This window comes from Mixophyes fleayi, chromosome 6 (assembly GCF_038048845.1).
Source record: "Mixophyes fleayi isolate aMixFle1 chromosome 6, aMixFle1.hap1, whole genome shotgun sequence".
NCBI classification, from domain to species: Eukaryota; Metazoa; Chordata; class Amphibia; order Anura; family Limnodynastidae; genus Mixophyes; species Mixophyes fleayi.
This window is the reverse complement of record NC_134407.1, coordinates 63,052,882-63,069,789: the sequence shown is the minus strand read 5'-3', so window position 1 is coordinate 63,069,789 and position 16,908 is coordinate 63,052,882. Positions and strand designations below refer to the sequence as shown.

Here is a 16,908-nt window from a genome sequence, read left to right as displayed (position 1 = left end):
GGGCCAAGTTTCATGAATAATTGTTTAGCCAGTCATTAGATACAGTACAAGATGAGAAATGTTCAGAAAAAAAAACGTCCTAACCCAAGGTTGGCTGAATGGATTCACCTGGGATTTCTCCAATATTTCTCAGCATGTCATTGTCATTAGATTGGCTTGACTATTATTATCACCTGAAATTAGGGGTGTAGTACCTATTACTTGTTAACGGTACTGACTACCAAAGAAAACGACATAAGGAGTCCGATTACATACTACAGCGACCTGCAAAAAAAACTACTTACCACGATGCAGATGACTTGATGGGACGACTCGCTCTGTCAGCGACTCTACTTTAAACACTTAGCCCGCAGGGTCCACACATTGCCGCTTTGCATTAACCTTTTTCTAAGTCGGGCTGACGTGAAAGTGAACTGCCAGAGTCCTGTGTGTTCGGAATCACTGCCTGTCGCTTCCATCGGAGATGTGGACCTTCGGTTTTCAGGTAAGTCTCTTTATTTTCTAGTCGTTTTTCTCACATGTCGGATTTTTTTTGTAGGAATAAAGCGTGTCAGATTTTTCAGCACCCGTAATACCTACCCAACCAATTTATTTGATGGAACATAGAATAGTGATTGACCAAAATTTGATTCACTTGGTAAAACAACATTTTTACTTCACGAACAGGAATCATCAATGATTTGCTTTAGCGTATTTCAGTTTATTTTTTAGATTCAAATTTTCATTATCTCATGAATTTTAGGTTTACATTAGGTATATTTTTATATATGCTATAAAATTATTGAGAACAACTCATTTATTGTGAATATTTGTTTCAAAATGTAAAAAGTTAAAGCTAAAAGGATGAAAACATGGACAAAGATGATGGCTTAATTAGGTCTCTGGGGGTGTCTGCAGATAAAAAGAAGAACCTTTTCAATTTTACACCCTTGACTTTGCCCCTTCTTCCCTTAGGCATCACATTTATTCTCTAAACTAGTTTATGAGAGGTCAAATGCCAATATTACTAAGCTGTGTAGAAGCAACACTGGTCTCTTTCTCACTACTGTACACTATACTATCTTAAAGGATATAGGAGTAATATATAAGTCCATGTTATGAATTCATGCATTTCAGATCGTTTTCTTTATTTTGAATTTCACAAAATGTTCCACTTGCAGAGAAACCCAGATTTTTGTAGAAAGTCAAAGTTTTTTTCGATTAAAAAACAAAAAGAGAGCTCATCCTAATGTGGCAATGACTACTATCACAATATACAGTGTACTTTATTCCCACTTGTCTGCCAATAAACACACAAAATGCAGAAAACTAATGTGTTCAGTTTGTGACAGCATTACATGCAAAATAGCTGTCACGGTTAAATACAGGAATACAGCTAGGAGCCACGAATATGGTGAAAACACTCTATGTTTATTTGCAGAAATGTACAAATAGCAGGTAATCATGAGTTTGTAGTAAATACCAGGTGCAAGCTGATGCAGGAAGCAGTAGGTAATATGAATTTGCAGATATCACCAGGTACACAGCTAATGCAGGGAAGCAGGAGGTATGGACAGATCCCAAGCAGTAAGTAACCAGAAGCATATCAGAAGGCAGGAACAACAAGTAACAACAGGATGTGACAACAATAACTAGCAATGAATGCTGGGAGAGACAGGTATACATAGGGGACACCCAGGTGCCAGGGATAATTTGTGCAGCAGGGTTAACTCCTAAGGGACTAGAAGCAGCACAATAGCAGCACCTTTGGTGATCAGAGGTACAAACACACAATAAAGCCTAATAGTCCTGGACACAGGAGCTGCCAATACAAAGCAGCAAACTGCAGGCAGTTTGTGACAATAGCACAATGTTGCATTGTGATCAATAGAAAATAGGTACAATTCATAAGTCTCTCCAATGATAATACAAAATGAAAATGCAGTCTTTCACTTGCAATGATTTTATTGTAGCTGACAAATTAATAGCTTACATGAGCATACGGTAATTCATGCATATATACAATGGAATACAATGGTTAAAGGCTTTTAGCCTTTTAGTTTTTATACATACCAATAAGTCATTAAATAGTCATTAATAGTAAGAACTACCAGATCTTAAAATTTTCTGTGTTAGTAATAGTTGTGTTCTTGCACTATATCCATCTACAGTAAGATTCATGTAGCTGAATTATTTAAATACCATACCTATCATAAAGAAATTAGATGAAATTCCCCTCCTTTCTGTTTGTTTACATGTTGGCAATATTTGGTTTATAAATGCATACGTGATTTCATTACGTGTTACACCAGAGGTTAATTGGTTGCTACTACTATATTTACTATGTAATATAACAAAGCTTGTGACCTAATCCCTAGCATGTGCCTTTAAATGGTCTGACAAAAGGTGGAGCACAATTATCAATAATCTATAGCTGTTTCCATTAGTGGAGCATCACGCTTTCTAAGAAATATTTATATACTGTAGATAAACAGACTCTTCTTGGGTTTTGGTGAGAAATGTCTTCATTCCATGTCCATATCTAAAAGAGAGATGACATAATTTTAATTTTATAAAACCAAAGGGGTCCAAATCTAAAATAGATAAATAGACAGATAGAGAGATAAGCCAACAATGATTCCAAGATCATATTCAAGTGACTACTAATATTATTTTAATTTAAGGGGGTATATTACTATTTATAATTTATAATACACAAGTTTACATTTGAAACAATTTGCGTATATGAAGTAGTATATAAAATATAAACCCTCCTCTTATTATCAAGCTATTTATGGATATCCACACAATTGCACAAAGTGATTGGAAGAAAATTAATAAACTACTAATAAACTAATCGTACCCTCTTACAAATGTGTTTACAACTGTGTGCTTATCTGACAACCAGCACTGACATATAAATGTGCTATGCAATAAGGAAAACAATGTTGCAGTTGAAATAGTTTTTGTTTCATTTACAGTTTACATTTTTTCAAACAAATGTTTATTGACGGTCAGATAGCATACACACTGAGAATCAAGTACATTTTACATCATGTAGAGTACATTAGTTGAAGAGCTCTCCGTATGCCGGAAAGGGTAGATGTCAGATACTATTAAGATATGGAAAAAGAACGACCAGTAGTTTTTATTTAGATTAAGAAAGAAATAGAGCCAGAAAAAGAAAAGAAGAGAGAAAGAGAGAAATAGAGAGGAAGGATATAAATGAAGATAGGTAGAAGGGTGGTGTGGCAGGAACCATCCCAAGGTTAAAGGGGCAGAGAATAAAAATGGGAAGGGGGGTGAATGGGAGGAGGGTGTAACCTAAGTAAAGGGGATCAGTAATGGAAGTAGGACATCCATGGATCCCAGACTTTGTTAAAGGTTTTGGAGGAGTTATATATAATGCTAGTCATGTACTCCATTCGGTGAGTTTGCCATATCATGTTAGTCACAGCGGTGAGGGAGGGGGGAGCGAACTGCCTCCATTCAATGGCGATTTGATATGTGGCAGCAGAAATAATGAGGCGAGCTAATTTATTTTGGTGCCTAGTGGCCGAGGGGTACACAAGGGTTAGAAGAAAAAATTTAGGGTCGAGGGGTAGGGAATTTTGGATCAAAGTTTCTATCAGGAATTTAACCTCAAGCCAAAAGGGGATCAATTTTGGGCAGTCCCGCCATATATGTAGAAATGAGCCTACGCCAGAAAATAAACGTCAACATCTGTCGGAGGAATCAGGTAATATCTTATGGAGGTATGTAGGGACATAATACCATCGATAGAGGAGTCTATATATACATTTTCTTTTATTTGGACACAAATTGAACTAGAGGTGGCATTGTCCTGTGTTTCCGACCATTCCTTGTCATCAAGTGGGTAGCCCAGGTCTCGCTCCAATGCCACCTCGTGAGAGTCTTGAGGAGGTATAGAAGGGGAGGTTAATACGGAATAGATAGAGGAGATGAGACCTGAAGTTGATGCTCGGCGCAGAAACAATGCCTCGATGGTAGTGAGTAAACGAGAGGTAAGACGAGATTTGTTGGTAGAGTGAAGGTTGCAAATTTGTATGTATTGGTAGAAGTTCCGTGTAGGCAGGCCAAATTTCTCTTGAAAGTCTGCAAATTGGGGGAATAATACACTGCAGGTGATGTTGTTTAAAAAACGTATCCCTCGGGTACGCCATGGAGAGAACGAGGAGTGGTGCAGACCTGAAGGGAAATCGGGATAGTTGAAAAGGTGGACTAATGGGTAGGGATGTGGGGAGAGACCATACATTTTGGTGGATGAGTCCTTTGGATGGATTTTGGTGGATGAGTTTTTGGGACAACACGCCCTTGGGAGCCATAGAAGGGAAGCAGGTGTAAGCAGTCCCAGACTCTCAGCCTCAAGAGTTATCCAAACCCTGGCAGATGTTGGACCATTCCATAAGACACACTGATTTAGCTGGGCCAATATGTAATATCTTTTGAAATTAGGTATTGCGATACGACCACCCTGTGAGGACCTCTGCAGAATTTTGAGTCGTATACGTGGATGTCTACCTGCCCAAATAAATTTGTATGATTCGTATTGAAGGAATTTAAATACCTAAGGAGGAATTTGAATGGGAAGAGTTAGGAAGAGGTATAATAGTCTAAGGAGAAAATTCATTTTAACAGCATTAATACGGCCTATCCAGGGACCAGGTGTTAAAATATTTTTTTATTTGGGATAGGTTGTGGGGGAAGTTAGCTTGGAAGAGGTGGAAAAGAATTTTGGTTAGGAAGATGCCCATTTTATTTTGTGACAATGGTGAATGGTATGATCTAGAATTAGTTTGTCTGCTTGAGGAATATAAAAGTCTAGAGTCTCAGTTTTGGTAAGGTTGATCCTTTAGCCCAAGAAGTGTCCATATGTATCTAATTCAGAGCGAAGAGGGGGAAGGGAGGGGATTAAGTAGGATATTCTAATGAGTACATCATCTGCATATAACGCTATCTTATTTTCCATAGACCCAACCTAAATACTTGAAATGGATTAGTTGGAGCACATTCTGGCACCTAGTGGCTCAATTATGAGTGCAAAAATCAATGGGGAGAGGGAGCATCCCTGACGAGTGCCGTTGAAAATTGTAAAGGGCTTGGAGGTTAGGCCATTAGCCGAAACAATAGCAGAGGGAGTTCGGTAGAGAGATGAAATGCCTGTCAGAAACCTGCCAGAGAAACCCATTGATCCATGCACACCACACACAAACGGCCAAGAGATGCGGTCAAATGCCTTTTCCGCATCCAGGGCCATTATATGACAGGGCAACCTGCCGCTATGAATAGAGTGGATCAGATCGATGGTCCTCCTAGTGTTGTCAGGGCCTGTTTCCCTGGAATGAAGCCAACCTGGTCCGTGTGGATCAGGCCTGGAAGTAGAGGGTTGAGTCTAGTGGCTAGAATTTTAATGTAAAGTTTGAAGTCTACATTGAGAAGGGAGATGGGCCTATAGCCTTCGCAATGTAGGAGGTCCTTCCCAGGTTTTGGGATGATCGCAATGTTGGCAAGAGTAGTGGCGGAGTCAAAGGAGGCCCTCTCCAGAATTTGGTTATAAAAGGCCGTTAGCTGTAGCAAACTTTTTATAATATTTTGCCCGAAAAACCATCTGGGCCAGGGGCTGAGGAGGACTTGAGAGATTTTATCACTATTTTAACTTCATCTGCAGTGATGTCCGCATTTAAGCAAGAGAGCTGGGACTGAGAGAGGTGTGGGAGAGGGGTATCAGCTGGGTACGACTCCAGAGTATCCGACAAGAGCCCTCTCATGGCTGAGAGCTAGGAAGATTATATAAGGAGGTATAAAAGTCTCTAAATTCCTTGACAATGTCTAGCGGATCGTATGTTACAGAATTGGTGGATTTCTTGTGGAGTTTGTTGATAGCTCCTCGGGCACACCTCTAAAGAAGTTTCTGAACAAGTAGAGAGAGTGCGCCTTGTCTACCTTATCATAGAAGCGTTGTTGGAGTTTATGAAAAAGGGAGGCCGCTCTTCAGGACTAAAGGGTATTAAGCTGACCCTTCAGACAGTTGTTAGGTCAGAAGAGCATAAATACGTTGCTCTAAGGAGGGGACCTCTAGAGCAGCCTTCCACTTTGCCTGCGAGGCAGGACTAATGAGTCAATAAGGGATGGTGGCTTTATGAGCTTCCCAGATAACACCCGGAGCTAACTCCTGTGAGGTGTTCGCCTGGAAATATTCAGAGATAGCTGTTTTGATGTCAGTAAAGGTGGAACTGTTTAAAAGCAGGAAGTCATCTAGGCACCACCTAAATGCCCATGGATATTGGTGTAGGAGAAAAAGAAGGATGTATAAACCTACATGATCAGACCATGAAAATTGGATGATGCCTGCTTGAGTGGTTAAGGGTATCAAGGACTGGGGTACATGGAGCATATCAATGCGGGAGTATATCTGATGGGTAGCTGAGCAATGGGTGGAGTCTCGCGCGGTGGAATTTTTGAGGCCCAGGTGTCACGCAGAGTGTTGTTGCAACAAGGCAAACAAGGCGGAGGAGTTCTTAGAAAGAGGCATAGAGAGTTCACAAGGGAACAGGGAGGACTTATCGTGTGGGTCTAAGACAACATTAAATTCACCACCTAATATAATGTGATCTTGGGCCAATCGCTCAATGTGTCTACAGTTTACATTTTTAAAGTCAACTTTCATCTAAATTTGAGTTGATTACTAACTACAATGTTCCAATGTGATCTCACTTTTTGTGACATACAAAATCCAGTTGCAAACTGCATCATATGCAGATATCTATAGTCTGGAGCTACGTTTAAAAACCTAGGGCATGAGTCACTAAGGAATGTATTTGCCAATTTTGTACGTATCGTCCGCAAAATCACTCTGCGCATGCTCAAAACTGGAAGATACACAACAGAATGTAGCCAAGTCCAAGTAATCTTTGAGTGTAAACATCACTTACTATAGCTTACGATTTTGGGGAGGGAACGGGTTAGTGAATGGTCAGATGCACATAGACAATGTACAGTAAGGCCATTCCCGTGCAGCCACTTCCCAGTCAAACCGGACAAAGAAGTATGCTGGTCTTCTGCCGTATCTCTTGCACCAGCTTAAGGTGTAGTCTACGTCCTGAGTCCTAGTTATGTCAGTTTCGTATGCATGCTGTAACATGTCTTTGCAATCAAGAGCAACTGTAAAATGTAAGTTACTTACAGAAGACATTAAGTACAACCTAATAAATGTTTTCCAAGAAAAAAAAAACCCTACAAAATATTGGAAAAAAAATTCCATGTATAATCATAAATTACTATAATATTGACATGTAGCATGAATATATATATATATATACATATATATATATATATATATATATATATATATATATATATATATTTCTCTGTGGGCTCTTTTGAGATTTTTTATTTCACATAGGTATTGTCCGTATCCTGCAGTGTCTGGTCTAGTAGAGCAGAGTAAACCTACAAATGCAGCCATCACCAAACGTATCTTGAGATCTGTTCCTTGTTTGGGAGCATGAAGAGTCGAGTTACTGTTATGGCCACCAGTGCGGCATAAACTCATAGAACAGGTAGAAGAGGTCTTCACTTTTAGCAGCTGCCTTTCATATAGAGACTGGTTATGCTCATAGGTACTCGGATGCCCCCAGGTCTTATGCTCAGAGTAGTATGAGTTTATGCTAACACGGCAGCGCACAGGTACAGGAGGTAGCACACAGAGTAGCGGCAGGCCAGAGATCAGCGGACTGGATAGAGCACCAGAGAGTATGTCAGGTACAGGCAGAAGGGTCAAGGTCACAGGCACAGGTTTAGGATCCAGGGACAGGCAATAGGTCAGGGTCACTAGCAGAGGTTCAGAATCTGGGTACAGGCAATAGATCAGGGTCAGAAGCACAGGTTCAGAATCCAGGAACAGTCAAAGGTCATACACGGGTAATCAATCACAGGTTTCAACACCAAAGACAGGAACAGGAGCAGGCAGCAGTACTGGAATAGAACACTATAAAGGGCAGTGACCTCACTGCCTTAAATAGTACTAAGAGCCAATCAGGACAGAGGAGGACAGGGCTGACAATCAGCCTCTGGAGGCAGCTAATTAATTATAGTTAGAACTACCATAGGTAATAACATAACCAGGAAGCATGTATAAAAATATAAATGAACCAGTTTAAATCATATGAGAGGTCCCCCCTGGAGTTGGAGGATGCCCCTACACCCTCCTACATCTATGCCACAAGGATAATCCCAAAGAATAATAACAGAGCGTAGAAACTAGAGCACGCGCCCAGCTGCTAGATCACGGCAGAATGTGGCGTATCGCCGCAGTTCGTGACAGTTACGTGCAGTTTAATACAAACACATGCTGTGCTCAGTATGCATGCCTTAATGACTCAGGCCCTTACACTGAAGCAAAGTAATCCCTATTAAACATTTTCTAACATTTTCTAGTAATTTTGTAATCTACAGTATTAGATGTCCCTTTGGACTTTGCTATGTGGGTAAGACCACCAGATGAGACACCAGACAAATTAAAGAAAATATGGCATTACATAAGACAACCATTAGGTCAGTCCTGGAAGGCAAATCTTCCCACCAACCAGAAGCCAGGTATTTTGCTTAAACAATGTGCAACTTCTCAGCTTTGAAGTATAATATTATAGACCATGTTCTTGCGCCTAGATGAGAAGATTGGGTGAACATGTTAAACAAATTAGAAGCCATATGGTTTTTTCCAGAGGTAAAAACCAGAAGACGGACTCAGGGCCTTTGTCTGTACTGTGGCATCAAGGGTCACCTTTCCTGCTCCTGCCCTAACAAATTGGGTAAAGAGCAAGCCTAGGGAATAAGGGAGGAGTTCACCTAGGTCTGCAGATCATCTGCTCCAAAAATGCGGTCTTAGTTCCTGCACACATCACTCATGATTCACGTTCTGTTGCTGTTTCAGCCTTTATGGATATTGGTGCCGCTTGTAACTTTTTGGACATCAGATTCGCTCATTCCTCTGGAATTCCTTTATAAGACTTCATTCTGCTATCACTGTCTGTGGCCTGGATTGAGGTCCATTGTCTGGCAGCAAAATTTCTTATGCATCATAACATAAGAAATTTAACAGTGGGAGCGCTAACCCTAACCCTAACCCTGTCCTTCTACCTTATCAATTGTTCAACTGTGTCGTTAATATTAGGCCATCCCTGGCTCTATCTCCATAACCCTGTAGTGGATTAGGCTAAATCAGTAAATTACTCAGTGGAGCTCCTACTATTCGCAAACCTTTTTGACCTTGCCCTTCCGGATTCTACAACCTGTTTCCAAAAATTTTCCCCCCAGTACCATGAATTCCGTGACATATTCTCTAAAAAAGACTGACTTTCTGCTTCCACTTCGGGATTTCGATTGTGCCATCGAGTTAATTCCGAGTTCCAAATTGCCTAAAGGAAAGTTGTATTCGCTCTCTGGTCCTGAAACCAAGGCTATGCAGGAATATGTGGAGAAGAATTTGTAAAAAGGCTTTATTAGGCTTTCAATGTCTCCAGTGGGATGGTCGGCTACGTCATTGTATCAATTTCAGAGGCCTTACCAAGATTACAATCAATAAAAAACACCTATCCACTTCCCCTCATCTCAGTCTTGTTTGAACAACTTAAAAGGTGCTACTATCTTCACCAACATTGATCTTCACGTTGTATATAATCTCATCCGCATCAGAGAAGGTGATGAGTGGAAAATGGCTTTCAACACCCATTCTGGCCACTACAAGTATTTGGTCATGCCGTTCGGCCTTTGTAACGCGCCCGCTGTCTTTCAAAACCTTATTAATGAAGTTCTTCAGGAGTTCCTTGATCAATTCGTCGTTGTATACTTGAACATATTAATATACTCCCACTCCTTGCCACAAAACCAATGTCATGTCCAGCAGGTTCTCCACAAGTTGCGAGTCAATCACCTCTTTGCCAAACTTGAAAAATGTTTGAAGTTCATTCCTGGGATATATAATCTTCTCTACCAGATTATCTATAGATCCCAGCAAAGTTCAGATCATCCTGGATTGGGTGCGACCCATTAATCTGAATGCCGTCCAAAGGTTTCTGGGCTTTTCTAATTACTACCGAAGATTTATCCATGCTTTTTCTGATTTGGTGACTCCTATTGTTGCCCATACCCAGAAGGGGAGAGACCCTGGAAATTGGTTTCTAGAGGCTATTAGTTCCTTTGAAGCTCTTAAAAGAGCATGTATCTCTGCTCCTGTCTTGAGGCATCCTAATCCTGATTTACCCTATGTTCTGGAAGTTGAGGCTTCTGATATAGGTGCTGGCACTGTTCTGTCTCAGAAGGACCCTTGTAATCTTCAACTGTATCCCTGTGCTTTATTCTCCTGCAAATTTTCTGCTACGGAGCCTAACTATGATGTAGGCAATCAGGAGCTTTTGGACATCAAATGGGCCTTTGAAGAATGGCGTCACTACGTGTCATCTCAGTCATCAGAGATAGGGCTGGATTGTATCGCCTCTTACCACAGCGACAGAAATCCACCTATCACATGATTTATCAATAAAATCTCTGCAAGGTAGCTGGGCAAGACTTGCCGGCTTAACTTAACGCTTCACAGGCCAGTGATGGGCACATGTATGACCTAGGTAGATGGATTGCTCATGCGGAGCCCAGACAGTAGAAGAGCATTTTTGCATTGAATTTTTTCTCCTGAGATGACAATAGCAGAAGAAGGATTGTGGCAATACCTGTACCTCTGCGATCCTTGTTAAATAGGTTTCCTTTTGCTTTAAATAGGGAAGCTTTCAAACAGCGAAACCCGGCAAATATTTTACCACTGAAGATAGAACTGTTATTGCCAACAGTGATTCTTTGATATCTTTTTTTTATCTCTGACAAATACAGACATAAATAGAGCCCTGAATGTAAATGACCTCTCTCCGGGCAGTAACAGGATTGAATATGAAGACAAAAGCAAAGAAATATCAGCAGAACCCATAGCCAGAGCAAAACTGTAATTCCTAACAGTAAGATTTGGAACTTTTGTATCACTAGTAAGAGATACACACAGTGCTGGGAATATGGCAGCTTCCTCTCAAGGTCTATTTAAATAACAGTAAGCCCAGTTTACATTCAGCTTCGAAAAAGGTTTGTGATCTAGACATAGCAAGTCGGCAGCTATTGAACCACTGACTGATGACTCGTATAGAGTGTAAGCGGAACAAAGCTTATCTGTATAGTGTACCTGACCGGGAGAAGTTTCTCTTGTTCAGTGGTCAAGTGGCATACTAAAAGGAGCAATAAAAGAAGGATGTTGGGACATTCAGACATCGAGAGTAATCAAAAATCCTCATTGAGATTGACAACACTTCTCTCCCTTAAACACCAATGGAAAGGAAAAGTAATTGCATTATTTTTCTTAACAGTAAAAACTGCATGGGACTCGTTATCTGGATTAATATGGGGAACTCTCCCTAATTACCAACTTCAGTGGAGTTTCTAAAGGACATCTCTAATACTTCTAATACATTTTACGCCATTAATCGGTTTATTTAAATTTTTCTCACTTGTAAGGATTAAGTTATTATTATTATCGAAGATTCAATTACAGAGTATATTTCTTTCAACATTAGAGTTTGATGTGCCCCTCTGATGTCCCTTTATATATTCTCCTAAAGTTTGAATTTCTTGAAAGCTCAAACCACCAATTTCTTGCTATCGCTCTGCGGCAATCAAATTTCTTTTATGTTCTCTTTCAGAGCAGTCTTTTTCACTGATTCACATTCCTCAAGGTACTTAGTCATAACTGCCAGTTGCATGCCTGTCTTCTTACAGGTAACATAGTAACATAGTAACATAGTTGATGAGGTTGAAAAAAGACACCAGTCCATCAAGTTCAACCTATTTTGGATCTCCTGCGATCCTGCACTTATATTTGAAATTAATCCAGAGTAAGCAACCGCCAATCTGTTTCAATTGTAAAAAAATCCCCCCAGACTCAATATTGCAGTCCTATTTTTACCCTATATCCACTACTATCCTTCATTTTAAATTAACGGTCGTATCCCTGGATACACCTTTCCGCTAAAAATTTGTCTAACCCTTTCTTAAACATATCTATTGAATCTGCCATCAGGACCTTCCCTGGCAACGAATTCCATATCTTGACTGCCCTTACTGTAAAGAACCCCTTCCTTTGCTGGTTGTGAAATTTCCTCTCCTCTAACCTTAGGGGATGACCACGTGTCCTGTGTATGGTCCTTGGGGTAAAAAGTTCCCATGAAAGCTCGTAGTGACAGCTGCTTCTTGATTGGCTCTATAGAACTCTCTTTAAGAGCCATCATTTCACACTCTTTTTTCTTTCATTGTTACATAGTCCATTTCATTACTTTGACACACCTGTATGCAATCTTTCTGAGAAATGTATTTTTCTGACAGGTGTAAGGCTATACTGCCTTTTCCTGCTGTGCTTGCACTAGCCGAGTAGTCTTTTCCAGAGCAGAAGCTACTTGCACCACTTTTGCTTGCTTTGTAGCAGTAGCCTGCGGCCCTTCACATTTCTTTCATTTTGTCTGTTTGGCCGTGTGGGAAGCGGAACCTGGCTTTCCTAAAAATCTCATGATGACCCTACCTGTGACACTGACTCATTCAAGATGACGCTCACAAGGAGATTTTGATATAACAGTCAGCTGCTTAATTTGTCAGGATGGCAGACAACTTACACAAAAACAGAAAATTTCTCCTTCGCAATCTCTAGCACTAATCTAACATAGTTCCAATCACTATTAGATTGGCCAGTTTGTCCAGCATTGATCGCCTTGCCAGTAGGAATGCTGCAATCAATGAATTAATAATAATAATTGTTATCAACAGAAAGAGAGATTTAACTTCTCTTGACTGGTGGAAACATTGATAGCTTAATTTTTGAAATACTGTGTTTGAGGTGGTGGTAAGACAACCAAGATGTAAGGACAGAATTACCTTCAGTAATGAAAGCCAACACTGATGATGATAGAACCAGAGAGGATAGATTCATTTGGATATCATCCACCTACAGATGATACTGAAACCCAAAGTAGTTTATTAGTTTTCCAAGAGAAGTGGTTTAGGCAGAGAAGATGACTGAAGAATGACCTTTGTGATACTGTAACTGATAGAGTAAGATGAGGGAGGTAGATCCAACTAAATAAACACTGAAGAAGAAGCATGAAAAGTGAGTGGTCAACAGTGTCAAATGCAGCAGAAAATTCCCCTGATTGGCCACAGGAGAGCCACAGGAGCAAAAACTAACGTACTTATGTAAAGCAGAGCTTACAAAACCATGTGACAGACAATGTAAACCTGCTTCCAAGGGGCAGAGACATCCATGTATAAGACAGACAAAGAACACATTTTGTACTACAAGATTCATTTTACACTTTTTCCTGAGTATTTTAAAACCATTTTCACCTCCAAAATTGTTATCTATCCATAAAATATGTTCTTTATCCCCATCACCGTAAAAGAGCTTAGGATGAGAGCAGAATACTAAATGAGCTCCCCTTTTAGCTGGTTCCTCTCTGGCCGACTCTTCTCCAAAGTCCTCTTCTGAAAGGCCCATGGGTGAAAGTGCCGGTTGCACATGCTCAGAAAAGGATCCCTCTCTGCTCTTTTCAGAGCAGGGCAGGGGGCCTGTGAGTTTCCAACTGCATCACCCTAACTTTGCTGTGGGGCCCCAGAAGAGGACCTATAGCGCACTTAAGTGTGTATATTTATATCCAAAGTTTTAAATATCTTGTTTGTCCTGTAAGATTAAATGTCTTTTATTTAATGAAGAACTGTTACACCTCTCAATGTATTTGCTTTTTATAAAAGATGTACAAAAATGAATTGAGAAACTACTAAATGCCTACAATAGCTTACAATACTTTATATACATTAAATATTTAAAGCATAGTATAAATACATGGTACATTACTGATCTAAAATAGACACAATCATAAGTCACAATGGGCATATATATCTAAGAAATGCTTTAGATATAAAATCCACTTAATAATCATAAAATAGTTACTAACATCAATATAATGTCCAAGTTCATGCAGCAGCCATGCGAGAGAGAGAGAGAGAGAGAGAGAGAGAGAGAGAGAGAGAGAGAGAGGGAGACCTATTTATGTATGTATACCTTTATCAGCGCAGATACATTGTAGATCTTAAACAGGATTCACAATATTGCGATTGCAGTGAGGCTGACAGTGAGGATTCCACCAGTGCTCATAGAATTGTTCCTCTGATCTCTGCTCCAGTCTCTGCAGGTACAGCATGTACTCCTATAAAAAATACATAAGGGACAAGTTATGCTTTAATGCTTTTGACTTAATTATAAAACTCCATATTCTTTGAAATAACATATGGTAGATGAACTGAAATCTGACAGGAACTCAGGGCAGTCTCAATGTTTAGTGACTAGGGCAACTGTCTGGCTTCAACCTGGAAAAATATGTGAATTACTTAACAAAATAATATACATTAAATTCATACATAAATGGGCTCATGATGAGCTAAGTGTAAGCCCATTTGTTTAGCATAAAACATGCACAGTTGTACTGCACATGGCCAGAAAAAAGTACATGCATTTGCAGATTTGTACTTGCACCTCTTTACGCTTGGAGATGTGGAATGGTGGAGGGAAGGGGCATGCAAACACAGGTCAGTACAGTAAGGGCATGTTGGAGTAATTGCAAACTGAGGCAGTGGCGGATCCAGGGGGGGGGCGATCGGGGCGATCGCCCCCCCTAGCAGACACTTGCTGCCGACGGCTGCACAGTATGTGCAGGTCCGTCCAGCCGTGACAGGCAGGGACAGTGTGCTGCCTGGCTGCTCTGATTGTGTTTAAAACACAATCAGAGCAGCCAGGCAGCACACTGCCCCTGACTGTCACGGCTGGACGGACCTGCACATATAGTGTGCAGCCGTCGGCAGCCTAAGATTTTAGAAAGGGGCTGGGCTTAAATCGCCCCCCCCCCTAAATCGCCCCGGGTACAGTAGTTTTCTAGATCCACCCCTGATCTGAGGCACTCATATATGCCTTTCAATAAGCCAGAGAGCTTGTGCAAATACACGCTAGTGATGACGGTCATCAATACTAGCTTGCCGCTTCTGATTGGTTGATTGCGGATTCACCATCGAAGCTAATAGATTGCTTCTGCATTGCTCATGGCTATGTTACATGACTGTGTGGGAGTATTTTAGAAGTAACTGATTATTTAATTCATACATGAAAAGAAAGATTTATACCTCCTGTATTATAGAGCAGCTTTTTTTTAATTTATGTCAAACCTAAAAGTGATTGTGATTTTCACTATTAAAACAAATGTTAAAAAAGAATGTATTTTGCTTATGACCTAGTTGGGTGTAAGTGTGCATATGCAGCTGGTCCAGAGCTGGATGCATCTTGAGATGTGCAAGACTCAGCTTATGAGTGCAAGCACCATATATGTTTATCTTATCCAACTCAGCATGAGCCCAAAAGTGTTTTTACTGTGTACATCGTTCCAACTAGATATTTTCCATTATTCGCTCTCTTAATGCTGTTAAAAAGCGTCACAGTGGCAGATCTACTATAACAATACATTAGTAAATGATTATGAAATAGGTGAGGAGAGGAGGCCTGTGCACAGAAGCCCTACATTTACCTGTGACTGACATACAGGATCCTCTGTAACACCTGTACACATAGGTGAATCGCCCAGCAATACATTGAAGCAATACCAAGGAATACTTCCCTGTTGCTATTTCAACTCTTTATCCATATGATTGTAGAATACTGATCTATAAGTTGAAGCTGTTGCAAACGAGGACAGATGGACACACTTGCGGAAAAATAGTGAACTGTACATAGTGTACACTAGATGGCTATAACATCATGACTTGTTAGTAACATACATAAACATACGGGAAGAATAATACAAAAACAGGAAGCAAAAAAAAATACATTGTCTAGAGATGTACCTTTGATAACCAGATTTTTCTAGTTATTGACTTCAGGTTCCATGGTTCCGGTTAGCATAAGGATTATTCCACAACAAAACCCCACCATTACATCCTTAGCGTTAAAAAGATTGTAGCAATTAAATAATTCACAAACAAACTAATTATTGTAATGAAACAGTCTGATAAGAGTGGTGGAATAGTGAATTTATATAGATAAGTTCTAAGTGATTTTACACATAAATGGCCCATAAACATCTATCTGGTGGCCTCATAGAACCTTATAACATTACCCTTAGAGTCATTATTGATAAATAGTTAAAAAAATAAATATTTAGCAAGGCACAATATGATTTTATTTACATTAAATGCTAAAGAATCCCAGTATTTTATCAGCTACTGATAATTCATGAAAGCCTCACTGATCCATTCGCAGGTATTGGGACTATATAGCCAGGGGTCACATGCTACCCATCCTCTTTCCAGGCTACCAGGGGAGGAAAACCCACCCTTCCTGATCATTTATCCTATTTTATGGGCATAGCAATGTTGGTTTTATAGCTATTGTAATTATTATATTTAGATAACAAAAATGTAATTTATAAAATACATGTAAGTTTTGAAATGTATACAGTTGTGTACATATGTAATTATTGTTTGTGCTTTTGTAGCATGTTGGTTTCTCTTTGTATAGCCTGTGGTGTGGTTTAAGCGAGTGGGCTTGGTGGTAATCCCCTGTAGATGTGATGTTAATAGCAAACAATGGGAACTTTGTCCAATGTTTATTGATTGAGATCTCTGCTTAATAGCAGTGCTCTTAGGTTGGTTGTTAATCCCATTTGTAGTGACCACTGGGACTAAACATCAGGTTGCATCTGTGACCCTATATGGCATGTGTATTGGGCAGGTGACACTGTGGTATGTAATTATTATTTTTTTATTATCACTTCTAAAGCACCAATC

At 40.0% G+C, this 16,908-nt stretch overlaps 1 protein-coding gene across 1 annotated transcript in view; it reads right to left on the bottom strand.

Annotated features, from left to right (window-relative positions):
* Positions 1-1,786: 1,786 nt before the first annotated feature.
* The window catches only part of C6H17orf67 (chromosome 6 C17orf67 homolog), a 65,828-nt gene continuing 50,706 nt past the window's right edge, over positions 1,787-16,908 (bottom strand). Inside the window, exons 3-4 of the mRNA XM_075215213.1 lie at positions 14,141-14,285; positions 1,787-2,521 (exon numbers count right to left, since the gene is read on the bottom strand). Of these exons, the coding sequence (XP_075071314.1) occupies positions 14,169-14,285 (117 nt within the window). The 3' untranslated portion in view covers positions 1,787-2,521; positions 14,141-14,168. The remainder of the gene's footprint in view (positions 2,522-14,140; positions 14,286-16,908) is intronic.